A 23,637-nucleotide genomic window follows, 5' to 3' on the forward strand; every position below is an offset into this window, starting at 1 on the left:
GTCTCTGTGCAACCTTTTCTTCTGTTCTCTGGGCTGAACAGCTCCAAAACTTTTCAGTCTATTAAAATTCCTTCTCCAGACTATCTTTATTAGCAGTCATTTTCCTTTTTTAAAAAATGTTTTTGTGAAAATTCTTTTTTTTTAATTTTTTTGGGTTTTTTTAAGTATTTGTTTTACAATTGAGGCATTTTTGCATTATGGTGAACATGTCTGTGTAGTATTGAAGCAACATTGTCCAGATACTGGCTTAAATTCTTTTGATACCATGTTCCTTTGCCTTCCTGAATCAAGAGTCCTGTGTTTGAGTAAACCGTGAGATATTAGAAAAGGTTGCTATTTCCTTCACAGATTTGGTAGTCTCTTAGTTTCCTGAGAATGGCACATCCAGAGTGACAATGAAAAATTTTGCTCCATTACTACTTGTATATCATTCTTTTTTTTCACTGAAGGTAAAAGTGAAAGAAGCAGAAAAAAAGTACAAAGCAGTACAAGACAGATTAGAAACAGTAACCGAAGAAGCACAAGCCCTTCATCCTCAGTGCATTTCTTTGAAGGCTGAAGTTCAAGGTAAAAGAAAAGCAGTCAACGAAATTGAGGTAGGCAAAATGAACTTCCAAAGTTCATACTAATTTAAAGCTTGAATCTTGTCCACAGTCTAGCCTTCTGTACTTCTCCATCTGTGTCTTGGTTTTCTGAATCCACAGTGCAGTTCAAGACAGGTGCGTTTTTCCTGCCTGACTGGCAAGTACTTTCTGTTCAGGGGCCCTAGGGCATGTATCTTTACAAAGGTGTTAATCAGTGTTAAGCTTAGGTCTAAATAAATAAATAAATTTAATTCTTGAAAATCAAATGCTTATCTGGTTTGGTGCAGTTCAGCATTTATTTACTTAAAACTGTAGTTCTTTTTGAAATTACCTCTTTCTTGTACTTCTTAAACTACTTACTGTGTCCTGTTTCCTTAATAGGTAGTTTATAATCGTTTTAGAACAGAGTTAAAACGTCTGGGAAAAGATGATGAACAGCTGTGTAAACGAATAGAAGAATTGAAAAGCAGGTAAATTGAGATATGGGTGTGTGTGTGGCTCAGCTTCGCAAACAAAGATTTGGGAAGGGCTGTCCCCACGTGGGTGAAGTTGAGATACAGTGATAATGATCTACGTTTATTAAAGCATAGTTATGAAAGGAGTGAGCTTTTCTCATTAATGAGAAAATTTGCAGAAATAGAAAATACTTATTTCTTAGCAGGGTCCAGTTAAATATTTGAATATTTCTGGTCTTGCTTCTTAACATGCCAAGATTGTGACTAGAATGCGGTGAGGTAATTGGGTAGGAAAAGAGGGGTTTTTTTTGTTTGTTTGTTTGGGTTTTTTTGGTTTTTTTTTTGGTTGGTGGTAATAGACATTCTGTAGCTTCCACAGTGTTGCAAAACAAATATGCCTTGAACTAAATGCAGTAGGAACGTAACTGGGGAGAGTTACGTGTGATTACAAATTAAAATAAAAAATCAAAATTGGCATTTATGTTTTGTAGGTCTTGTAAATGCAGGGAATATTAAACGTAACTTTCTGATGCATAAATCTTTGTCTGCTGCAAGTAATAAAGTTCTTGTCACTCATAGAGAATCAGTATGGTGTTAAAATAATGAAGTATGTTCTTTTCTAGTGCTAATCAGGTTCCAGCACCTGAAAAATTGGAAAGGCAAAGGAAACTCGCACACTTAAGGGAACAATTAAAGGCATTCCGTGATGAAGAAATAATGCTTGGTCAGCAGATGGATCAGTTCCAGCAGGCTATATATAGGTGTAGGGAAGAACATGCTAGACTCAGGTAAGTTATGCTTTTTGAATGTAACTGTTTACCTTTGTTCTGAGTTATAGGGGGAGATTCTTTATGATGTACTTGTGTTCCCTGAGGTATTAGGCTCCAGTTTCTTTCTTTTTTTCTCTTTTATCCCATCACCTTGTTTATCTTAGCACCTGCTAATCAACTTTGACACTGCATGACAATTTAAAAACTTTTGGAAAATTAAGAAAACTGTTTTGTCATTAAAAGTGAAAGTTTTAGTAATTTAAAACGGGATATAGATCCATGCTGTCAGTTTAATATTCTTCTTTCTTCTTTCCACTCTATCTTAGTCTCTTATCATCTGATGGGCAGACTATGATTTAAATTTTTTTGGGTAGTTTAATACACTAGTACATCCTGATATGATGTCATAAGACATGTAACACGTTATAAGAAAATAGATACACTTTGGAGTAATTATTACATCTCTAGTTAAGGCATATTCATAGAGGCTTGGAGTCAAGAGGTTCAAATATCAATTTAGCCCATACCCAGGATAGAAAAACAAAGCCCTTGGCTTTGATTTAAAAATCTGAATTTGAACAACATTACTGAAGAGGATTATGGCAATGTCATTTATTGCCTTTAGGGATTTGAGAATTGTTGCTTATTACACTTGGAGTATTATTTTAAACATCTTTTATCAATTATTATAACCAACACTTTGTGTTCTGTTGAAGATCTTTGTAGAAGACAGTGGAATTGAAGCATATAATTAGACATTAAATTTGAAATAAATCTTTTGTATTTTTAAAAAATAAAAAGGTTTTGTAAAACTGTTGTGAAGTAGTAATTTTCTTTCTTGCTTTTTTTACTCATCTTTCTTGTAACTATAAAAATGCTGTTAGACATGTGTACCTAGCTGTACATTGAGCTACTCGTACCTTGGTTACGCTGTGCTATTAGTAATTGAAAAACAAGGCTTTGTAATTATTTTAGTTCAATTAAGACTCTATAACTACTGAAAGAAATTCTGTTACCTTAGGAGAGAAAACGGTGATGTGCAACAAGCACTGGATGCCAAACAGAAACAGCTGAGAGAGCTGAAAGATAGTAAAACAGATACTTTGAAAAGATTTGGACCACATATACCAGGATTTGTTGAAGCAGTTGACATAGCCTATAAGCAAGGGCGCTTTAAACAGAAACCTCTTGGACCTATAGGTAAGAATAACTGCTGAAACAGACACATTTTCTCATGGGATTTCTTGTATGGATGCTAGTGTAAGTAGTGGTCTTTTAGGAAAACTGTTTGTTCTTTAAGGACCTTCAAATACATCTTTTTCTTCTGTACTTTCTGGACTAGAAGTTTTATCCTGTTAGGTTATCTTTTGCTTCTTTCATGAACTGACTAACATCTACTGGTTTTCCTCACTTTCCAGCTGTTTTTGTTGAAGTATTTTACGTAGAAAAAATGGTAAATTTCAGTGCAGCACTCCAAGCCCACGCATCCTCAAAGCATCAGACTGTTGTGCTTTGGGTGCTTGTTTCTCGGTGGGAGCACCATCCAGGGCTTGGACAGATTTTGTTCAAAATGTCCGCTGGCTGACCTGCAGGCTCATCAGTCTTGAGATGTTTTATGTGAAGCAACTCAGACTGGACTGAGATTTTCTTGGAAAGTTGGCTTTTATGTGTTTTCTGTCCAGCTTTGACAGTGGCTGCTATCTTCAGTTTGTGAATGGGAGTAAAGACTTCAGCATAGTCTGGACGTAAAGGTCAAGTACAAAAGTAGGTGACAACAATGAGTAAGAACATGTACTACTGATACAACGGAAACTGTCATGTTTATTAAAGTTGCAGCATAATTGTTCCACTGCCTCCATGCTTAAAGCATTAAACTGCTGATAGGCTATCTTTGCTGTGCTACACTGCTGCTGAGGTGCTGGAAAATTGGTACCCTAATGGAAGTTAGTAGTGACCTGTCAAAAATCTTAGAAGATGATACAGGCCTCCAACTATGTGTAGAGGTGTCTCTAAGAACAGAAATCGTACATTTCTGTTTTCAGGGTAGCTTCTCTGTTAATGGAGTTTTTTCTCTTTTAGTCAAGTTCTTAATTTTTTTTCTGCTTCTAAGAAAGGTTTATTTTAGAGTCTAAAAAAAACAAAACAAGAGCCTTGAGTAGTAAAAATGTACTACTGAATGTTTTATCATGGAACACAGCTGCTAAAGTTTTGCCTCTTACGTTTATTTAGGTGCTTTCATTCATGCAAAAGATCCTGAACTGACCTTGGCTGTCGAAGCCTGTTTAAAGAGCCTAGTTCATGCATTTTGCTGTGACAATCATAGCGATGAAAGAACTCTGCAGTTACTCATGTCAAAACACTATCCACCTGGACATAGACCTCAAATAATTGTAAATAAATTTCAGAATAAAATGTATGATGTTAGACAGAGGTAAGTTATGTTTTGATTTTTTTTTTCTTAGCCATAATGGTTCCAATTATTAGTTGAAAAGAATTTTTTTTTTTAAAGAATTTTATGTGAGTTTTATGAATGGTGTTTTTTCTTCTTTTCTTCAGTGCTGTTCATCATCCAGAATTCCCATCAGTACTGACAGCATTGGAAATAGATCATGTAATGGTTGCCAATTGTTTGATCGATGTGAGGAGTATAGAAAAAATCCTGCTGATTAAAGTAAGGCTTTGTACTCCCTAGTGGTCTTTTTAAAGAAACTTATTTTCTCTCTGTGGAGCATATGGTACTTTAACTGGTCGTGTCTGTAATGCATAAAGGGGGTAGAGCAAGTTTTGTTTCCCTCCCTGTTGCTGAAGAGAGATGAGGACCCTGATGGGGTCAGTTATGAGTGTACAGTGCAGGACACACACACAAACGGATGGAACCACTGAACAGCTCCCAGTAAGGCCCTCTTGGCATTCAAGAAACAGTATCCCACTTCAAACACTATTTTCTGTTGTCGGTGATACAAGAGTAAACTGACAACCCAAACTGGATTCAGATACCGGGATTTATTTAAGAATCAGCAAGGTCAGAGCTTTTATTTTCACACACTTGTTTCCTTGCTCACCCCAACACTGCCTTCACAGGTCAGGGAAGATCGGGAAAGAATCCTTTCAGTTCCTTCTGGGCAGCTGCTCCCAGACACCTGGTTGGACTGGTCCCTGGGCATTCCCTGGGACTTGTCTCTACAGATCTCTCCCCATGAGTTTTCAGGATCTTTTCTGTTTGTTTCTGGGTTGGCTCATCACCACCTTTCTGGGCCTCTAAGTGGTGTAGTTTCCCAGTCTGAATAGTCTGTGTGTGTAATCAGCATCCTAACTGCTGGCTCTGTCTCATGTCTCTCTGTTAGCTGGTGGGTTCAGGATGTGTTGTCCAGGTGTTAACCAAAATTTGCAACCAGGCTCTACCAGTTGTACCTAGCAGCTGGTAGATATGTACCAGTTGTAGCTGTAACAGGCTTGTGCTTGAAAGTTCCAAGGTCCTTTTGTGATGTTCAGCCACCCACTCTTACATAAAATTACGAGCCACCTAGAGAGTAGTCACAGTCTAATTTATTGTTCACCTACTGCAACAGTGAGAGCCCCTTTAGACTGTTCAGTGTTAAAACATTTGAGAGAAGAGAGTGCAAGGAAATGTGGTTGTGGGTAGAGCTCTGTTTAAAAAAGAGCAATAATTAATTATTAAGTAGGATTTCAATGATGTGATGAACTTCGTGACAGTCTTTGAATTAAGATTGCATACTATTTTGATAACAAACTATTTTTGGTCACCATGAAAATATGTTAATGAACTGTTTTCTGATGCTGTGTGATTTCTGATCTTAACTGATTTTTGGTTTTCTGTTACTACTGAAGATACAAGCTCCTGCAGATAAGATTGCAGGTTAAATATTCAAAGATAAAAATAAGATGTATATGTTTTTATTTAGAGAAGGCAGGGTATTCTATAAGTAAGCAGAACTAATGACACTTACTTTTTGTGGATTTCATTTTTCTGCAAAATCTCTTGTCCCAGTTTGTCTGCTGACATTCCTCCTGTAAAAGAGGCAGTTCATGCTCTGTCCGGTGCAGACTTTATCAAGTGTGGCTGTCACTGAATGGGATATATTACAGCTGAACTTTCTAGGCTTTTCTCATGGCAGGAATGTTATTTTTGTTCTTCCGCCCTCTGCCTTACCTAACCTCTGATTTTCAAAACATTACCTTCTTTGAGCCCTACCTGAACTGTTTCAACTGAATTTGAAAGAAGAATTATGTGGAAGAACTGATGCTTTTGGCATAGATAACATGATGCCTTGGGCACAGGCACTTCTGACCACTTATTCTGGCACTGTCAATGTGTTTTTTGCCAGCATGTTTGTTGGTAATGTTACCAGCATCGAACTTTATTGAATATTATTTGATGTACTTCATACCTTGCTTTGGAACATTGTTTCCTGTATGTTTATTCCACTTCTGACAATTAAATACACCTTTTGTGTATAGGGCATAGTGTAGTGACCATTTGGTTAGTGTTCTGATTTTTTTCCCCCAGCAAATTGCAAGGGACTGATTAGACTACAATATTTACAATGTAGTTAAATTTGACATAGAATAAAATTAATGAGTAGCTGAACTTGATGGGTTCTTGAGAACATAAATGTCTTGTTCAACTAATAAAAGTGGATTTTTGACATTACAGATTTTTTTTCCACATTCTTCTATTATTGTATTTCTTATTTCATTAGGAATTGAAAGTATTTCTGGGTAAGAACATCTAGACAACTTTTAAATTGTTATCTTTAGTTGTTGTTGCTTTTCTATTGGTATGATAAGGCCATTGTGTTTTTCAGAGTAGCCGTAGAGCTCGTGAGGTGATGCAGTCCAGTCGGCCCCCAGCAAACTGTAAGGAAGCTTTCACGGGTGAAGGTGATCACGTGTTTGAGAGACGATATTACTCTTGCAGTTATGCCAGACCCAAGTACTTAAGTCAAGATGTTGAAGGAGAAATAAGGTTAGTATCTTGTAGTTGTGTTTGTAAAAAGTACACTTGTTGACACAAACAGTGGACTTGCTTATTTGTCTATGTGCATGCACACTGCTCTTTAGTCTCTCCATTTGCTTCTGAGATTTACACTTTCTTTTTAGAACTCTAGAAAATCTCTGTATTTCAGTGCCTTTCTGTGATAGGTGCAAACCTGCATTGTAACTAGTTATCTTTCAGCTTGTGGCATGTAGATCTTTCCCAGCAAGTAAGGATTTGTTGTGCTGGATACTCCAGGAAATCTGGCTACCTTCTTTTTTAGTTTATGCTTGGAGAAAAAAAGAGTATGAACTCAAAGATGTTTCTTTAAATATCTAACACCTGAACAGTGGTGTCATAATTTACTGCAAGGGAAGCCGAAAGCCTGATTATTCAAACCAAAGTTGCTGGCACACATCCTACTACTGGTTTCAAACTTTGCATCTGTGCTTTCTCATGATTTTGACTTCATGGTAGGTATCTCTGAGAATTCTCTCACCTTTTATATGTTTAGGCTTTTTTCTCTCATTGCTTTCAAAATAGTAGTTAAAAAAAGTGAAATATGCTTTAAAGATCGCAAACTTAAACTGTCAATAAGCAAATTAGCGACAATAGATTACTTTTATTTTGAGGCTCAGATTATATGAGACATATTAGGTAAATAATTTTAAGGTTAGTAGTTGATAGTATAGACTGAATTGAATGTTAAAATTTATTTCTGAAAACCTGAAAGTTTTAAATATGTTTGTTAACTGTACTTAGTTCATGTCAGTATATAGTGAACTTCACTCAGGGATTGTCTTAACTTTCTGTGGTGGTTTAAAAAAACAGCTGGGAATTTAAACACCAAATAAGCCACTTTCCTTCCCCTCACCTCCCTCCACTGAGAGAGCGACAAAGACAGATTATGAGTTAACAGTTTACTGAAAACAAACAGCAATGGAATAAGAAACAAGTAGTAACAGCAACAATATTAGTGACTGTAGTGTACAAAAGAGAGGATCCTTCACACACAAAAAGCTGGCATTCCCTGTCCTCCAACCCAAGACAAACTAAAATAATGACAGACAAACCCCCAGAAAACTGGCTTGTCTGTGATGTGCCATGCCACCCACTTCTGGACTACTGCGCTCCACTGGTTCATTCTGTGCAGCAGTTCTGCTTTGGACTGTTCTGTTCTGCTCCTCCAGCTCTACTCGACTCCTTTCGGCTCGGTGTGTGCAGCTCAGTTCAGCTCCTTTTTGCTTGGGTCATGCTCAGCTCAGCTTTGCTTTGCCTCTGCTGCTCTATTCCCTGTGTCTGCTTCCCACTCTCTGCTGGACTCAGCTGTATTTGCTGCATGGAGTTGCGTTCTTCCCGATGGAACAGGAAGGGATGGCGGTGGCAGGGAAGAAGGACAGTCTGCAGGGCTGATCCCAGTCCTGGCAACGTCCCCAAGACAAGAGATGGAACAAACTGGCGCTGCTTCCCCCTCAAAGCCATGCCCCCCAATGATGTGGGTGGTATAGAATGGCAGCCTAGCCACACCCACATGGGGCAAAGCTCTGCCCCCTCACTGCAACCAGAAAGCTTTCCAAGTGAGACAAGAATTCCATTGCCAATTTTGCTATGGGAGAATGATGTAGACTAGTTAAAAAGCAGTGCATTTTTACTTTGTCTTGTCATTCACTTAACTTTTATTTATGTATGTCTCTGTGTGTCTTAAATAGTATCTGTGTAATATATAATATTTCAATATCACTTTGTTTATAAAGTCACTTGGATAAAGAGATTGAAAACAAAAGGGGACAGTTGGCAGAATCTCAGCACCGTTTATATTCCATCGAAAATGAGATTAGGCAAAATGAAGATCTTCTCTATGGTCATCGACGACACCAAAAAGAAATACAGGTAAAAATAGGTAGAGTATTAGTTTTTAGAAACTTGTCAGTCTTTCCCTATTTAATTTTGACTTCTGCAGTCTATGTTGAGTGAATGATTGTTTATAGTTAATTCTTACTTTTGTTGTTTGCTTTCCTGTTTTTTACTTTAGTAATATGCTCTCATCATTTCAGACAGAATAATAGAGGTCACATCAAGCCTAGCTTATGTTGTTTCTGTTTCATAACTTTCTCTCCCTTTGTGCTAAGTCTCACAAATTTTTCTGCTGCTTTTTTGACACTAATAGTGCACAGTAAAGACACTTGCATCATATAATGCTTCTCCCTCCTCCATCTCTGTTGAGGCTTGCTTCTTCATTCCCAGATCCTTGTTTATCCTCATGGTATTCATATATATCTTTATCCCATTTTGATATGCTGACTATTTCATATTTCTTAATTTCTTTATAAACCTTTTTACAACTGTTAGCTTCCTTTTCTGAGTTTTTTGGTACATTTAGGTAGGATATTGAGCACTGTAACAGGCTCCCCAGGGAATTGGTCACAGCAGCAAGCCTGACAGAGTTCACAAAGCATTTGGACAATGCTCTTGGGCACACAGTGTGACTCTTGGGGATGGTCCTGTGCAGGGCTAAGGTTTGGACTTGATTTTTGTAGGTCCCTTCCAACTCAGCATATTCTGTGATTCTGCAGTAGTATTTGTGGGCGCCAGTGGTCCTCCAGGTAGGCAGTGTAAGCTAATACATGCTATATAAGGTTATTTTCAGTAAATTACAAATAAGAAGCAGCCAAAAACCTGGCATGTAGACTGAAATGCTGAAGATAACTATTTGAAGAAAAAGTAAAATGTGTATTTCATTCAATTATGATGTTTAATGGAAATAAAATAATGACTTAAATTGTACGTGATTTCAGAACAAGTTATATTTTAAGAAAATGAATTCCATAGCTAGGTGTGAAGAGTTGTCTGTTGGTCAGTAATGATACTAAAAAAATCAAATACATTCTTTTCTGTGATGACTTAAATGAACAATTGTGAACTTTTCTCTTTAGTTAACCTTAAGAATATGTATCTTTTTTTTTTCAGTTGAAAATAAGAACGGCAAATGCAGAAATAGTAGATCTTGAAAATATGGAAGAACACCAGTCAGTGGACATCAGTCTATTAGTAAGAATAGATTATTCAATTATGTCTAATCTGCATATGAAATGGTGTCTTTTTATGTTGGTGGTGTTTTGAAATACACAAAGTTCGATAAGCAGTCAAGAATGTAACACAATAATTGGAAACATTTCTGTAAATGGAATGATCGTATTAACTTTTTGTGATTTTTTAAATATTTTTTCCTTTTTTTTCATCTTTCTCTTTGCTGTCATGCTTCCTTTCTCTCTTCCTCTTGTTCTTCTTTCTTCTGTTCTTCTGCTTCTCCCTTTTTCTTTTCTCATTCTGGACCTGCAGTGCTGTGAAACTCTGGTTAGAGAGAAGTGACACTGTAAGTTTGGAGGTCAGAAGTGGCATCATCAAAGCATAGGTAAAGGCCACTCTGCAGCACAATTAATGCCACGGCTCAGCTGCTCTGCCCTGAATACACAGGTTCTTCCTTTGCTGTAGCTTCACCATGCACAAGTTTCAAATTTCATATATTGCCCTAGAGAAGGATGTGGAAGGATGATGGTTCCTTCAAAATTCTTACTCTTGTCAATGTGTTCTTAGAATATGTGCAAAGTAGTTTAAGAATAGAAAAACATGTTTGATGATCTGTTACGATTTGTATATTGGTGGTCATGACTTTGAACTGTTACCCTTTAATAAGCTAATGTGCAGGTGGGCAGATTTAAATTCTGAGAATTACACTGCTAATAGTAATTCTGACTGCAGTTGTTTCAGTTAAATTCCATGCCAGTTTCCCCAGTATTTTTTCTGGGATCAGCAGGAGTCTTAAGTTGACAAGATTGGTTTTTTTTGTTAAATCATGTCTAGTGTTGGCATAAACTCACACTTTTTCAGTAGTCTGTCTTTCAATGTGTGTGCACACATGTGCATGCAAGTAAACATTTCAAAATCTAAAAAACTAAGGGATCAGTACAGATTCTGAAAGCTCTTACAGAGTTTCTCTTTTCCAGATAATCTAGTTCAATTGTTTTTTTAAAACGATGAGATGGAAAATAGTTTATTACCTTTTGAAGGAGAATATCTTCCTGTTTAAAAATTATTGGACACTTGTTTGTTCAACATTTTTGCTATTGATTTGTGTTAATTGTCTTACGCAGCTGTTAGATTTATGTATTTGCTTCTCATTCCTTTCTTGGATTTTTGTTTTTCTGTTTTCTGCCCCTTCTGCCCACTATGGATTAATTGCTCTTTTATCACTCGATATTTATTTTCATAGCTACCTTTATTTCACATTTATTTGATTGTGAAAAAGCCTCTTAGCAAGACAAGGTTTGATTTATGTATTTTTCCCAGTTTTTGCAATATTTGTGTTTGTGAATCAGAACGTACGTATGATGATAATTCATTAGTAATGGTCTCATTTTCTAGGGAACAACAATCCACTTACTCTTCCTGTATTCCTTTCTATACTGTATGTACGTGTTCTGTCATGGATTGTTCTTTCCATTTTTTTCATCCCCACTCGCAAATAGAGTCCTTTTAAATTTGTGGTCAGATAATTACAAAATTCCCTTCTATTTTGCAGTTTGATTTAGTGGTCTCCTACAAGATCTATCAGTCTCTTCTTTTAGGCTTTAGTGACAATTACATTAAGCTGCTCATACTCATATTAGAATTTTAGAGTATTTCATGTAATATTGTACCCTGATAGCAATAGTAAATTAAAAATCTGGTACAGTAATTTACAAACATATGTCTCTTTTTATTATTCCTCACTTTAATACATTTTTACAGCAAGATGAAGCTGAAGAAAATAGGGCTAAGATGGAGTCTGTAAAACAAGATATGCAACTACAAGGCAGAAAAATGGAAGAACTGAAAAATATTCTCCAGGAAACTGAAAAAAAATTAAAAGAAGTGAAAGAAAAAATTCAGCATGTGGAAGACATTGCTGGCCCAATTAAGGTAGCAATAAATTCATATTGTATTTTTAATTTCTTCCATTTCTGTGGCAAGGAGAATGAGGCTAAGAAGAGGTAAGGTAGGAGAAGAGAACATGCTGTTTCCTGATACATTTAAAGTCCACCTATAAAATGGAAATGGAGCATTCCATCTAGAGCATGTTGAGAAAGAAGCTTGGCAGTATTTTAAGGTGATGTTTATTGTTAAAGTGTAGTTGTTGTAGTGTTTTATGTTTAAAGAGGGTTCATTTCCAGGTATCTTTAGTCATGGAGTGAAAAGTAAGGAAAATTAGTTTCCTTTGACTTTCCTTTTTTGTGCATCACATTTGTTGTTTTGACTTGTTTGTTTCTAAGAAGCCTTGGCTAAGAATGTTTGTTACTGTTCATTTCTCAAAATAGCATTTGAAGTTCTGTTATGAAGTGGTTGTTACTCTATGAAGTTGCATAATCACAGAAGGTACCAGTACATAGTTTTAATTATTTGAGCCTACAGAAGGCACCTTGAAATGACAGAGAAATACCAAGACTTAGGCAAATAGCAGAGTGGCGACATGCAAAATTTGATATTGGCAAGAACTAACAGTTTGAAAATAGAAAACAGAAATAAGAGTTGAGCATGTTTACAGTATTGTAAACTTGTAGAAGGATGGAATGAGGAAAAAGTTAGAAAAATCACTATACGTGTCTTTTACATGTGTCACTTAATCTGTATATTGGTATGTAGTCAGCCCAAGTTAAAAAAAGCAAGAGCAAACAAAAAGAGGAAGGAAACAGGTCATCAAGACAACAGATAAATATGTTCTAATGTATCTAATATGGAAATTCTAGAGATATGACCTATTTTAGAGAATAGATTTATTCAGAATATGAGAACATTGTTATTGCTTGTTATTTAGAGTACTAAAAACAGTAGAGGGCAGCTCTAAAATTCCTGAAAAGGTTTGAAATTAGATGTGTTGTTAAGTGTTCCTCAGTTGTTTAATGACCTGCAAGTTGTGTCTTTAATGTAGGATTTGAAAAAAGTAAGAGCATCTCTCATTGTTGGTGGTGGTTGATTTTCTTCTCTGGTACTTGGGGGTTCTTGAAGTGGAGTTTTGTTGGTTTTTTGTTTGGTTTGGGTTTTTTATTTTTGATTGTTAAGCCAGGTATGGGGAAGAAAATTATACCTTAATTTATGTCATTCTTTATAGCTCTTTGCTTCTCTGGAGTGATGTACCACTTCAATAGTGCCCACACATATAGTATAGAAGTTGCTGGTGAAGGGTCTGGAGCACAGTTCCTGTGAGGAGTGGCCGAGGGAACTTGGGGATGTTTAGCCTGGAGAAAAGATGCTCAGGAGGACCTTATCACTCTTAACTACTTGAAAGGAGGTTGTAGTGAAGTGGGGGTCAGTCTCTTCTCCCAGGTGACAAGTGACAGGACCAGAGGAAATGGCCTCAAATTGCATCAGGGGAGGTTTAGGTTAGATATTAGGAAAAAATTTTTCACAGAAAGGGTGGTAAAGCAGTGGAACAACTGCCCAGGCAGGTGGTGTGTTCATTATCTCTGGAAGCATTCAAAAATATGTGGATATTGCACTGGAGAACATGCTTTAGTGGTGTATATGGTGGTGGTGGTGGGTTGATACTTTGGCATGATGATTTTAAAGGTCTTTTTCAACCTTACCTATTGTAGGATTCTAGGATTTTATATTTTAGGTATAGCAGGACACTGAATTTTCACACAGAAATGCAGTTTTGGCTAATGCCACACAGGCATCAGAAGTTCTGGGTAGGATGTTGTGTAAAAAATAGATGTAGTTTTGTCTTGGGTTGAGCTGGCAAAATGCCAACTGTCCAAGATAGAGAAAAAAGTGTTCCTCCCCCCCCCAACTAGCCAAGAGGGAAAAAAAGAAGAGGGAGAGGAAAAAAAAACCCTCTAAGCCAGGTTTATACTAAAACTGACTACATGTATTTATACAGAAAGGAGAAAATTGAGAGAAAACTACAATATAACACACACTTACACAAGTTATGTATAACAAGAAATAATTTCCCACTTCCCAGTAAACACAAATTCTACCATTGTAACTACAAATCATTCTAGAGAAGTCAATTCCCCAGAGACAGACTTAAGCAGAGAGAAAAGCTAAGAACAAACATTTTACTTCCCTCAGATAACATGATGGTAAGCTGGTGCTCTGGGCTTGGGCCTCCCCATCCCTCCTGGGACGGCAGAGTGTCTTGCTGGGACCACAGCTGTGAAGCAACTGCCCAAGCCACACCCACACACCAGCTCTTACCCCTTTTGAGATGATGTAATATGGTATGGAATACAATATTATTGGCTAGAAGAAGTCAGTTGTTAGCTAGCTCAGCCCAGCTCAAGTCAGCTGACAATTTCAGGCCTAGTCTGAACTTTAAAGCCTAAATTTTTTTTGGCCTACTTGGCTAAACCCATAACAAGTTTTTAGACTTCTTGGAGAAAGGATGGCTTTTTCTAAAAGAATAAAACATCACCTCAAGATATGATTCATAAAATCATTGCATGTATTTATTATGTCCTTGTTAGAATTTATATATACACTCTATCATAAGCTGCTGTTAAAGCTTCTGAATTCTAGAAGCAGTCTAAAGCAAAATCAATCAGACTGTTTAAAAAGCAACCTGTGATAAGTCAGTAAACATGTGGGGAGATTCTCAGGAATCTACCCCAAACAGCTCACTCTGTGATTTGTTCCAAACAGGAGGAATTAAACCAGGCTGAGTCAGAAATGGAAAACAGCAAACGCCGTTTACTGCACTGGGAAGACAAACAGAAAGAGCACTTGTCTTGCATAAAAAAGCACAAAGAGTTACTAGCTGCCAAAGAAAAGGATTTGGAGGTAATGTGGGGTTTCTTTTTCTTCACTGAAGTCAGGTGGTCATGATCCTTCTAATATTTAATAATGAATCATTCCGCTTTTCTAATGTACAGACAGTATGAATACTGAGCTCCACTGAGTATTCTCTCAGCTGTGTCCTAAGCTGACTATCTAGACCAAGTAAAAGTAATTTTGTATAAATTAATTGAGGCCTCTTATCTGGCAGGACGCCGTTTCTGTCTTGACAAATAAGTTAGGGGTTATCCATCTAGGACTATTTCTTCTGTCTTTTGCAATGAGAAGATGAAAATTACTTAACCTTAAAATTTGAGTTTTAAGTTCAATTGAGTAATACTGTTCTAGTGTCTTGAATGCTTGGTTTTTCATTGTACAGACCCCATATCTGATCTTTGGAAAGCTTACCTAAGCTTTATTAACTAACTCTGAAATCACATCCATAAAGACTTTTGAAAGACTCTCCTATTTAATTATGGTGATTTTGGTTCCTTATTCATCTATTACCTGAATAACTGTGATTGTATTAAAAATCTCAGATGGATACAGTTCTTGGCACTGAAATAACTATAAATAAGTGAAATAACCTATAAATGTTGTCAGTAAAATTGCTAACTGGGTTTGCTGTGATGAATACACAAAGAACAGCACAAAAACATCGTTCTGGCTTGAAGAACTTGTTTCTCTGTAGCATAAAATATGTGTCATGAAGACGAAACAGATGTTTAAAAAATGGATCAATTAATTGAGCTTCAAACATTACTTTAGGTAAAAACGGCACAAGCCACACAAATCTACCCGGAGCGCATCAAGGTCAGCAGAACTGTAAAGAGTCTTGATGCTGAAATGAATCGTTTGAGAGACAAGATAAGATCAGAAACCAGTATCCATGGAAACAGAGAAGAAATAATACAGTAAGTCATCATAACTGTCTAAAGTAGTTCAGGTAAGATGGAAAAGAGAGGGGAAAGAAGAGTTTTCTTATTGACTCACTATGCATTTATGTGTGTTTTTAGTATTTAAGCTATGTATGAAGGTGTGAAAATGTGTTGTACTGATTCTCAGTCAGCCAGTACTGAACAGGTTAAGGAGTCCAGAAAGACCCTCCAGTGATTTTAAGCAGCATCTGTAGTATATATATGACATTGCCAGTAACCAGATACCCTCCTAGTGTTTAGAAGTATCCCAGTTACGACTACACGAATGTAACACACCATTGTTCTGTGATGCATTGAGAATTAAACATACTTCTAGTTTGAATAACTGATGCACAAGTCTTGCAATTACTTAAGATTTTGAATGTAGTGTCTTGCAAGGGAGCACTCCCCTCAGATATTCTTGAGCATGGGGAACTCAGCAGTTCATTCTCCTTGGTTCAAGAGTTTATTGTCAAAAGCATTAAAAATAGGAATAAAATTTAATTTTTAACCCTTTTTCATTTGTTAGCAGTGTCTTAACACTCTGTAAAGTGCGTTCAGTGACTTGTCAAATGCTTTTAGATTTAACATAAATCCTCACAGAAAAGTTTTTATTTGAATATTTTGATTATCAAAATGATTTTAAGCATTTACAACAATAGTTCAGGTTTAATGAAATACACGTTGATCCTAAACTTTCCATTAATCTAAACAGGCAATTTCTCGATGCAAAAGAAAGGTATGAGGATGCAAGCAGTAAAGTAAAGAATTTAAAGAAATTCATTAAGGTGCTAGAAGGAATAATGACAGAGAGATTCAAAGTGTATCGGCAGTTCTTAAGGTAAGTTAGTTTTACTGTAATTTCAGGTTTCAGATAAACTAAGTCTGTGCCCATATTCCAGGGTGAAAATTGTAGAGCAGACCAGTGAGAATGCACTGTCTTTAGGGCAGTGCTCACAAAAATCTTTTTAACCTAAGCTTGCTTCCAGTTTCAATTCTGTCATTGGTGACAGTTTAGAGGAAGCCTGGACTGACAGCTGAAAGAGCAGTGTGATAGTGGAGGCTCGTTTGCTTCACACCAAGTGTCTTGAATATGCTGACTTCATCCAAGGCAGTTCTGTTGAGTGCTGGCTTTGGTCAGTAGAGTATCAGAAACATACTAGAACTGGACTAATCTGGATTCGCTCATTTTTATTGGTCATAATTAGTGGTGCTGAGCTTGTATAATTTCATTGTGGGCCAAGTGCTTTTCCTCTGCCATGTGCTGAAAAGATTTGAAGATCTGTATTCAGATTCTATAATTTGACACCTTTTCTATACGGGGAGTGCACCCTTTCTTTCTTGCTTGGTATTTATATTATAGGATACCCTTAATATCCTGTACCTATCCATGAAGGTTTTATGGAGGCCTTCCTTTGAGAAAGGACTGATGGTCTATTTTCCAATGCAACACTTTATCATTTATCATTCCCTTCAGCAGAAATTGAGGGATATCTTTGTTGACTCTGCTTTTTGTACTTTTTGATCTGGATTTGGGGGAGGTGCCAGTGTGATCTTGACAAATAGTGGTAAGGGGAATCCAAATCTTTGCAAGTGAAAATTATAGTATTGGGCGAGATTTACCTGCAGAATCTGATGGTTGCCTTATGATGCCTACATGTCAAATTGAATCTTAGCCCCAGTGCCCAAGTTTGAATATGAATCTCACCTTACAATGTGTTAACGAACCATAGTTCTTTCTTGGAGGAACTGCTGGGATAGAATTAAGAAGGTGGGCATAGAAATCAATATACAACACTCTTTTAATTCCCAGAATATTCAAATCCCTTCAAAGGCCCTGTAAATTCCTCGTTGTGCAGTCCTAGTACTGGATAGGGAAGCAGTGGAATGTGGTAATTTTCTGTTGAAGTTTTGGAAGAATGGTCTTAAAAACTTCCAGTCTATTAAAACAAACTTCTAGAAAATACAAAACTGTACATCTGGATTTCTTAGTCCCTTACTTCGTTGTCAGTGATTCTCTCCAGTATTGTCCAGTGTTCAATGTCACCCACTTGAGAGCGTTACTGATTTGGGGAAAATGTTATTAATGCAACAGGCCTTAATACTTAATCATGTGGGACTGTTAATAAGCATCTGTTGTCACTTTTTCATGTATTTTAAAACTTGCTGACCTGATTTTTTTCCTTGATTTAAGTTTCCTTTCTATGCGATGCAAACTCAGCTTTGAGAAATTATTGCATATTCGAGGTTGCTCTGGAAAAATAATTTTTGATCACAAGAATGAGACACTTTCCATAACAGTAAGTTATTTTAATTGTCATAATATGTAATTCATTATTACTTTTTTAGTCTCAGGTGCTAGAACATGCATTGCAAAGGATAGAATAAATTGTTCTTCCCTCTTCAAAATGTGAGACACTAAATTGTAGGATGTTGTTGAAAACAAACAAGAACAAAAAACATTGCCATCTTAAATGGGCAGGTTGCTAGATTACAGCAAATAAGTTTGGATTGTTGTTTTATGCAAAGGATAAGAATTCACTAGTATGTCATCCTAGTCAGTCTTTCAAAATAAGTCATTCCTGTTTCATGATAGGAAGTCTATCATTATTGCTGTGGTTGTATAATGGCCCTAGTTATTATTTAAACAACTTTGAATGACTTAAAGCTTCAGTATTGTGGTGTTTTGCTCTGTGTATCTTTTAACATACATCCCAAAAAGTCCTGAGTTTATATACTTCTGTTTCTGTGGGAGACTTTGGTTTTCGGAATTATGGGGAAAGTGTGCAGTGACAACATAAGTAGATGTTGTTGCAGTCCTAATTAAACAGGTGAAGCACATGTGTTTGAAGAACTCAAACTCAGTCCATGAAATATTGAGTCATTACCTGACTTTATCAGAATACATTTTTCTAATAGCTGATGTCTCATGTTTCTCACACAAGAGATCTGTATTCAGTCAAGGAAGGTTAATTGCAAAAAGAAAACATTTCCTCCTCCAAAAAAGATCCTACTCCAAAATAATTCTTCTCCTGCTTAACTTGTTAAAGGTAATGCAATTAACAGGTTGAAAAAGTGCCTAAGCTTCATCTTACAGAAGGAATCCACAAGATGTCATTGCAATCAATGGAACCAACGGGCTGTTTACAATGTTTCATGTATTACAGTAAAAGAAATTCTTCTGTCTTTAAAATTCTGCTGTAAATCAGTTTCCTGCTTTTCTACTGTAGATGGTAACCACTGGATTTTACTGTGATATAACTACACTGGTTGACATGTATGAAACTTTGTTTAACAGCTATTAAAAATAGAGAACTGAATAAGAAAACACTGACAGAGTCATTCAGTCTGTATTTTACTATGACAGAGGAAGTTGCAGTGATCCTAGAAATGTGTTATTAAATGGCTAGGAGCCATCCCATTGCAGAATGACTGTTGCAATGACTTGAAGAAAATTGTTCTCAGGTGATCTCTATCTGCTCATGTATAATGTGTTTCCTCTTAAAATTTTGATTATGTTAGTAAGTCTCCAATATTTTTATTTCAAGGTTCAGTCTGGAGAGGAAGACAAAGCTTCCCTTACTGATTTGAGATCCTTATCAGGAGGTGAACGTACCTTCTCCACAGTTTGTTACATTCTTTCTCTATGGAACATCACTGACTCTCCTTTCAGATGCTTGGATGAATTTGATGTCTACATGGTATAGTTTAATCTTAAACTACTTCTCCCACTCTGGTTTATATAAATTAGTGAAATAGTTGGGTTGTTACTTGTATTTGGTTAGATTTAAAACCTCCATAGTTAACTGTTGTGCTGGTTTAAAAGTAAACTGGTGAGAGAAATTAACCCAACTCAAGAAACATTACAAGTCAGAGTTACAATGTACTAAAGACAATAAATACAATGATTCAGAGAAAACTTATTTTAACCCACAAAGACAGATGTATAACCCAGCACTCTGGGACAAGAACAGAATGATGTGCATTAACCCCTGTGCTGAGCACCATGTAGTGGTCCCCCTGAGTGCAAAGTAAAAGGAAAGGAAAACCTGTTGGTGAGGGTAATGGACACAGTCTGGTGAAACTGATGGTGGCACTCTTGTCAAGAGTGGCAGTCGCAGTCCTGTTGAGGTTCTGCTCCTCCTCTGGGTTCGACAAGTGGTATCAGAAGTCCCAAACTCCCAAGATCATACATGCTCAGGTTCAGGTGGGAATGCCCAGTACCTCCCACAGGGCAGGGAGTTTCACAATGGGTGATTTAACTCTGTGTAGTGCAGTATTTCTGGAATCTTTGGTGGTTGTTGCAACTGCCTATTGTGCCAGTCCCTAACGGGCCATTAACAGACATGTCCCTCAGGCTGGGTGTGAAGGTGCTGATGCCTCCTTGGAGGGGATTTATCACAGCAGAGTCACTGGTGTGGAGACAGAAACACTCCACTGTCTCACAGGGTTCGTTAATACCCAGCTTGTAGCCTGAGGTGCCAGGTGTGTCCTGGGCAGCTGCTGCAAACAATCCATTATAAACAGTCCATCAGGAAGGACACAAGGGGTGTAGAATAGACAGTTGTGGTTATACCCACATAGGGATTAACTGGTCCTGGTTCCTGAAACTAGGACAACTGTAAAGGATAAAAGGCCTCCAAACCAATATTCAAATCCCTTCAAAACAAAATTTAGGGATCTTGTTCACTTTGTTTAGTGACTTTTGAAGCTTATTTTGTTTCTGAAGTTGGTGTCCAGAGGTATGAGCATTTCTGTTAATTTAAATGCTCAAACCTTCGTTCAGCAGAAAAGTCATAAATCGGCTGTTAGTGTGTTTGTCACAGGTTGCTTCTGCATTTTGCTGTGCCATTCTGAGCTTGGTGTGCTTTGGTTTCTACCAATTTTGAGATCAGTGTGTGGGGTTGTTTTCAGAGCAAGTGTAGCAATTGAATTCACCGTTGCTACCCAGAAACTGATTTTATATTTTGGCCAGGAGTATCTGTCCCAAATGCTAAAATGCAGAATAGTAAACAATAAATACTAAAGTAATCTAAAACTGATAAATCATGTTTTTGTGTACAGCTTCCTTGGATAGGCCATTAACCAAGTTTTATCTTTTTTTAATATTTATTTGCTCCTTATTACTATGCAGGTGGTTGGTATGGTTTGAGAAAGTAATTACTTCGATGAGACAGTTGTTACAGCATTATTTAATTTTGCCTTAGTGTCAATCACATTTTTACTGGGAATCACAGACCTAGAGAGATAAAAAGATAATATATTTTAAAGACTTTGAAAAAGGCAAGTGTGCATCTAAGGTAGGGAAGCAGTATTTTTTCAGCCAGTTTTCAAATCTTAGGCTCTCATTTAAAAGTTAGTTGTGCAGAAGTTCATCCATCCCTATAAAAGTGGGTGAACGGGTTAATGATAGTAACAGTCCTAATAAAAACAAGCTCTGTAATGTCTTAGGTTTCATGCAGCCCTTAATCCTTTCAGGTGAGTTTTGAGGCAGGATTTTACAAGATACCTTAGTCTACTGAAACGTAGCTCATCTCAGCATTCCAATAAAGTAAGAAGTACTACCTGTATATCAAAACTGATAGAAAAACTGTGAGTAGGAGTGTGTGATTGTTCTGATAGAAGCTTTCCATTGTCCACGTATACTAAAAAGCAGAGTTTTAAGAATTTCCCTGGCTATGATTTGTAGTGTTTAGACTTTAACCCTAATGTTTCTCCAGCTTAGTTTATATTGGACTTTTCTTTAGTTAAGCTTTCTTGTATAGGAATGAATTCCAGTAGGTTTTTCAAGAGTCATATTTTCTAATGTGTTTACTTTGGGCAGTATCACTAACTGATAACATATTTTGTCTTTAGGACATGCTTAACAGAAGAATTGCTGTTGATATGATTCTTGAGAGGGCTGATTTTCAGCAGTATCGACAGTTCCTTTTATTCACCCCCCAAAGCATAAGGTAACACCTTGTTGTGTTTAGGTACAAGAATTACAAGCAATTACTAAGATCTTTTGCAAGAAGCATAACTTGAAAAAATTAAATATGAGAAGAAATTCTGCTGTTTGTAGCAGTAGAACATCAACAATTAGGCAGTTCATTGCTGATTGTTTTAATAGTTTTTTTAATCTTCCTTATGTAATGTCTGTTAGTGTGATAATTCAGTGGGACTTAAATCAGTTCATGTGAAATAAAACAACTTTTTGAAATGTTTTATTTTGTCAGGCTGGCTCTGTGTAGTTTTGTGCCCTCTGTGTCCCTCTTCCCTCCCAAAATTAGCAGAAGATTTAGCATTTTTTTATTAATACTACAGTACTTTCAAGGTGTTTGTCATTTGAGTTTATTTTATTTTTAATATTTTAATATTGCTGATCCAGAGACTCATAACTTATACCATGTTTTGAATTTTTGATCCAGTAGCTCAAAATTCTTCCAAAACCTCCATATAAGTCCCTGCTGAATCCATGCTCAGCTTAAGGGAACAGTCACTGTCTAACCTTGTGCAGCCAACTCCTCTCTATTAACCCTGTGTAACTGGTGAAGCCTTAGAGGATAATTAAGCAGTCTTCAAAATGCAATTGATTTATTATTAATTGTCTTCCCTCACTAAAGTATATAAAAAGTAGAGTAGTAGCATTCTGTTGTTATTTCAGTGGAAATGCTTTTGTGGAGATTTTCTGAAACTAATGAATATACAGGATTTTTTTTTATTGTTACTGTTTAAAAGCTTAATTATTCTAGCGCATGGTTGCTTTTTTGGATTGTTACATGTTGCATGTTGAGCAAACATTAAATGTAACAAAAGTACAGAGGTGCCTTCAGGAAAAAGTAATTTAGTATAATCAGTGGAGCTGTGTAAATGTATGTTTGGCAACTTTGCTCATTCTTAGTGTGATGTGAGTGATTGCACGTCTCTATAGTGGGTGCCACTTCAGGATCTGTAAGGCAAATAGAAACCGTATTCAATCATTATTTTATTTGGAGGTTTTCATAAGAGCACCTTTTATCTGATTAAGGTAGTCTAATTGTTAGAAATTGCATGATGGAAATCAGTCTTTGTCTGCCTCAGGCTTTTACTAAGTCTGGGTCCAGTATCTGTTCAGTGAAGCCTGAACTTCACCCCAGTTACTGTTTTTTAAGACTGTTGAAGAAAAAGGAGTTATTTAAAGGAAAATATGTAATGGAAAGAATAAAATGGAAATATTAAAATTTGTGGAGAATAAACACTGTTTAAATAATGCATACTTTATTTTTAGTTTTCTGCCTACGAGTCCTCATATTCGAATCCTCTGCTTGCAAGACCCTGAAAGAGGCCAAAGAAGATTGAATTTCCAAAATACAACAGACAGTGATGAAAATGAATAAGTATCTCTATGAATATGGCATATTATTGAGCACAAATGTGGAATAGTATGTGTAAAGTTATTGCTATCTGACGCTGAATAAGGGGATGTTGTGTTAGATACTCTCAGGAAGATGTTCCTGTATTGCTGTTAATATTTTTAAAAGATTTTACTGTGTGTGCATTGACCAAGAATTGACAGAGTTTGGATGATGAGAAAATTTTGACTGTGCAGTTCATATTTTTAGTTACCAACTAATAGGATTTTTTATCAGTTCTGTTTTTATTTCTGGAAAAGTTGAAATATATTTTGTATTACAGTTGAGTATTATTTTAATAAAGTTTGTACTGATACTTGTAGTAATGTTTTGGTGTCTCTACACACTTAAAATTAGCTTTAAGTTAAAAATACTGGTTTCTTCCTAGCTCTGCTTTATTTCTTAAACATGTGCTAATTAATACATGCAGTAAAATGTGTTTCATTGATTTTCCACTGGAACCACAGCAACTGAACATGAGAAACTATTAGTACTTAGACTTTCATAATTAGATAAAGGAAAAATTTATTTGCAGTTATATTCTCTGGGTGAGGGAAGAAGTGCTTTTATTTCTTTTCCTAAAGAGTTTTGAGTTTCCTTGGACATAAGTTTACAAAACTTAGCAAGTTGTGACTTTTAACTGTAATAAACTGAGTTCTTGCACACTCCAGAGTTTCCAGGTATAGAATAAGTCTCTAGATGTTCATTATAACAAACTAAAGAGACACAA

The 23,637-nt window shown here is 36.4% G+C and overlaps 1 protein-coding gene across 3 annotated transcripts in view; it reads left to right on the forward strand.

The window, feature by feature from the left end:
* SMC6 (structural maintenance of chromosomes 6) overlaps positions 1-23,229 on the forward strand; it is a 39,924-nt gene extending 16,695 nt beyond the window's left edge. For all 3 annotated transcript variants that reach the window (XM_071548308.1, XM_071548310.1, XM_071548311.1), the window contains exons 12-28: positions 450-596; positions 966-1,054; positions 1,663-1,827; positions 2,831-3,009; positions 4,039-4,240; positions 4,366-4,480; positions 6,636-6,796; positions 8,560-8,695; positions 9,773-9,853; positions 11,594-11,764; positions 14,486-14,623; positions 15,386-15,531; positions 16,250-16,375; positions 17,729-17,834; positions 19,083-19,235; positions 21,391-21,488; positions 22,784-23,229. In XM_071548308.1, coding sequence (XP_071404409.1) covers positions 450-596; positions 966-1,054; positions 1,663-1,827; positions 2,831-3,009; positions 4,039-4,240; positions 4,366-4,480; positions 6,636-6,796; positions 8,560-8,695; positions 9,773-9,853; positions 11,594-11,764; positions 14,486-14,623; positions 15,386-15,531; positions 16,250-16,375; positions 17,729-17,834; positions 19,083-19,235; positions 21,391-21,488; positions 22,784-22,892 — 2,322 coding nt within the window. In that variant the 3' untranslated portion in view covers positions 22,893-23,229. The remainder of the gene's footprint in view (positions 1-449; positions 597-965; positions 1,055-1,662; positions 1,828-2,830; positions 3,010-4,038; positions 4,241-4,365; positions 4,481-6,635; positions 6,797-8,559; positions 8,696-9,772; positions 9,854-11,593; positions 11,765-14,485; positions 14,624-15,385; positions 15,532-16,249; positions 16,376-17,728; positions 17,835-19,082; positions 19,236-21,390; positions 21,489-22,783) is intronic.
* The last annotated feature ends 408 nt before the right edge of the window (positions 23,230-23,637 follow it).

Source organism: Pithys albifrons, chromosome 2, assembly GCF_047495875.1.
Source record: "Pithys albifrons albifrons isolate INPA30051 chromosome 2, PitAlb_v1, whole genome shotgun sequence".
NCBI lineage: Eukaryota > Metazoa > Chordata > Aves > Passeriformes > Thamnophilidae > Pithys > Pithys albifrons.